At 52.0% G+C, this 1977-nt stretch overlaps 1 protein-coding gene across 1 annotated transcript; it reads left to right on the forward strand.

Moving 5' to 3' along the window:
* Positions 1–258: 258 nt before the first annotated feature.
* On the forward strand, positions 259–1402 carry LOC133084576 (tropomyosin alpha-3 chain-like). Its single transcript, XM_061181409.1, has 2 exons — positions 259–858; positions 1172–1402. The coding sequence occupies exons 1-2, from the start codon at positions 301–303 to the stop codon at positions 1400–1402; spliced, it is 789 nt and encodes a 262-aa protein (XP_061037392.1). The 5' UTR covers positions 259–300.
* Positions 1403–1977: the final 575 nt, after the last annotated feature.

A 1977-nucleotide genomic window follows, 5' to 3' on the forward strand; every position in this document is an offset into this window, starting at 1 on the left:
AAATTCCTTAGTGTTTGTTTGGTGACAGTATCATTGAGAAGTCTGACTCCCGCCCCACCCTGCCTCTGAGTGTTTACTGTCTGCCAGTTGCTAGAAACAAAATGTTCTAGCACAGAGGTGAGTGATCTCCGTAGGAGAGAGAGCAACCCTCAGGGCTGAGCCATACTGATGGTGTCCCTGGCTTCCTTGCCTAGAATATTGGTTGGCAGAGCAGATAAAACACAAAATACAGGAGAAGCGGCTGCAACGCCGAGCGGAGGAGGCAGGAACCCGAAGGCAAGCAGGGGCTGGGTGGGGACCATGGCCGGGATCGCCACCATCGAGGCGGTGAAGCACAAGATCCAGGTTCTGCAGCAGCAGGGTGATGATGCAGAGGAGAGGGCCGAGCGCCTCCAGCGGGAAGTGGAGGGAGAAAGGCGGGCCCGGGAACAGGCTGAGGCTGAGGTGGCCTCCTTGAACCGCAGGATCCAGCTGGCTGAAGAGGAGCTGGACCGCGCTCAAGAGTGCCTGGCCACTGCCCTGCAAAAGCTGGAGGAAGCTGAGAAAGCTGCTGATGAGAGCGAGAGAGGTATGAAGGTTATTGAAAACCGAGCCTTAAAAGATGAAGAAAAAATGGAACTCCAGGAAATCCAACTCAAAGAAGCTAAGCACATTGCAGAAGAGGCAGATAGGAAGTATGAAGAGGTGGCTCGTAAGTTGGTGATTATTGAGGGAGACTTGGAACGCACAGAGGAGCGAGCTGAGCTGGCAGAGTCCCGGTGCCAAGAGATGGATGAGCAGGTCAGACAGATGGACCAGAACCTGAAGTGTCTGAGCGCTGCTGAAGCAAAGTACTCTCAAAAAGCAGACAGATATGGGGCTTCCCTGGTGGCGCAGTGGTTGAGAATCTGCCTGCTAATGCAGGGGACACGGGTTCGAGCCCTGGTCTGGGAAGATCCCACATGCCGCGGAGCAACTAGGCCCGTGAGCCACAACTACTGAGCCTGCACGTCTGGAGCCTGTGCTCCGCAACAAGAGAGGCCGCGATAGTGAGAGGCCCGCGCACCGTGATGAAGAGTGGCCCCCGCTCGCCTCAACTAGAGAAAGCCCTCGCACAGAATCGAAGACCCAACATAGCAATCAATCAATCAATCAATCAATCTTTAAAAAAAAAAAAAAAGACAGATATGAGAAGGAGATAAAGATTCTTACTGATACACTCAAGGAGGCAGAGACCCGTGCTGAGTTTGCTGAGAGATCGGTAGCCAAGCTGGAAAAGACAATTGATGATTTGGAAGATGGACTGAAATGCACCAAAGAGGAGCACCTCTGTACACAAAGGATGCTGCTGGACCAGGCTCTGCTTGACCTGGATGAGATGCAGAGCACGCCAGGCCCACCCTGCCGCCGCTCCTCCCTCTGACCCCAACTCCACTGAGGCCAGCCTGCCTGAAGCTGATCTTTAAGCTGAGGGCTGATCTTTAACTGGACGGCTGCTTTCTCCTTTCGCCACCTCTCCCATCCCCACCCCTGGGTCCTTTTCGCCAAACTGTCTCTGCCTCTCCCCAGAGATTCCATGTGGGCTAGAGGCTGAGCATCTTTGGGAACAACATTTAAGGGAACGTGAGCACAATGCCAGGTGTCTTGAAAAGCATGCTGTGATGGACACATTTTGCAATTGCCTTTTCTGTTGCTGTTGATGTAGCAGCCATATGTAAAACATTCCAGATAATTCCATAGTTCTGAAGCAGCAGTCTAATCCCTTTCTCACTTTTGGAAGGTAACTTTTCAGCTTAATGCATACTGCCCTCTCCGTAGAGGAGGGGAAAAGGTATGGGCCTGCCTTCCTGAGAGCCAAACAGCCCGGAGAAGGACTCCATTTTGGGAAACCTCATTGCTCTGCAAAAAGTCCCCGCCAAACCAGAAAGGTGATTCCAGAAGGAGTTAGCCAAAAAAAAAAAAAAAAAAAAAAAAAGCGCTGTTCAGGTTTTCAGCTTT

Source organism: Eubalaena glacialis, chromosome 2, assembly GCF_028564815.1.
Source record: "Eubalaena glacialis isolate mEubGla1 chromosome 2, mEubGla1.1.hap2.+ XY, whole genome shotgun sequence".
NCBI classification, from domain to species: domain Eukaryota; kingdom Metazoa; phylum Chordata; class Mammalia; order Artiodactyla; family Balaenidae; genus Eubalaena; species Eubalaena glacialis.

Bases quoted from the DNA above. Each gene is read 5' to 3' on its own strand.
- LOC133084576 (XM_061181409.1), top strand. From the start codon at position 301: ATGGCCGGGATCGCCACCATCGAGGCGGTGAAGCACAAGATCCAGGTT. The intron at 859-1,171 runs GCTTCCCTGGTG...GACAGATATGAG, and splicing joins AAAAAGCAGACAGATATGGG to AAGGAGATAAAGATTCTTAC.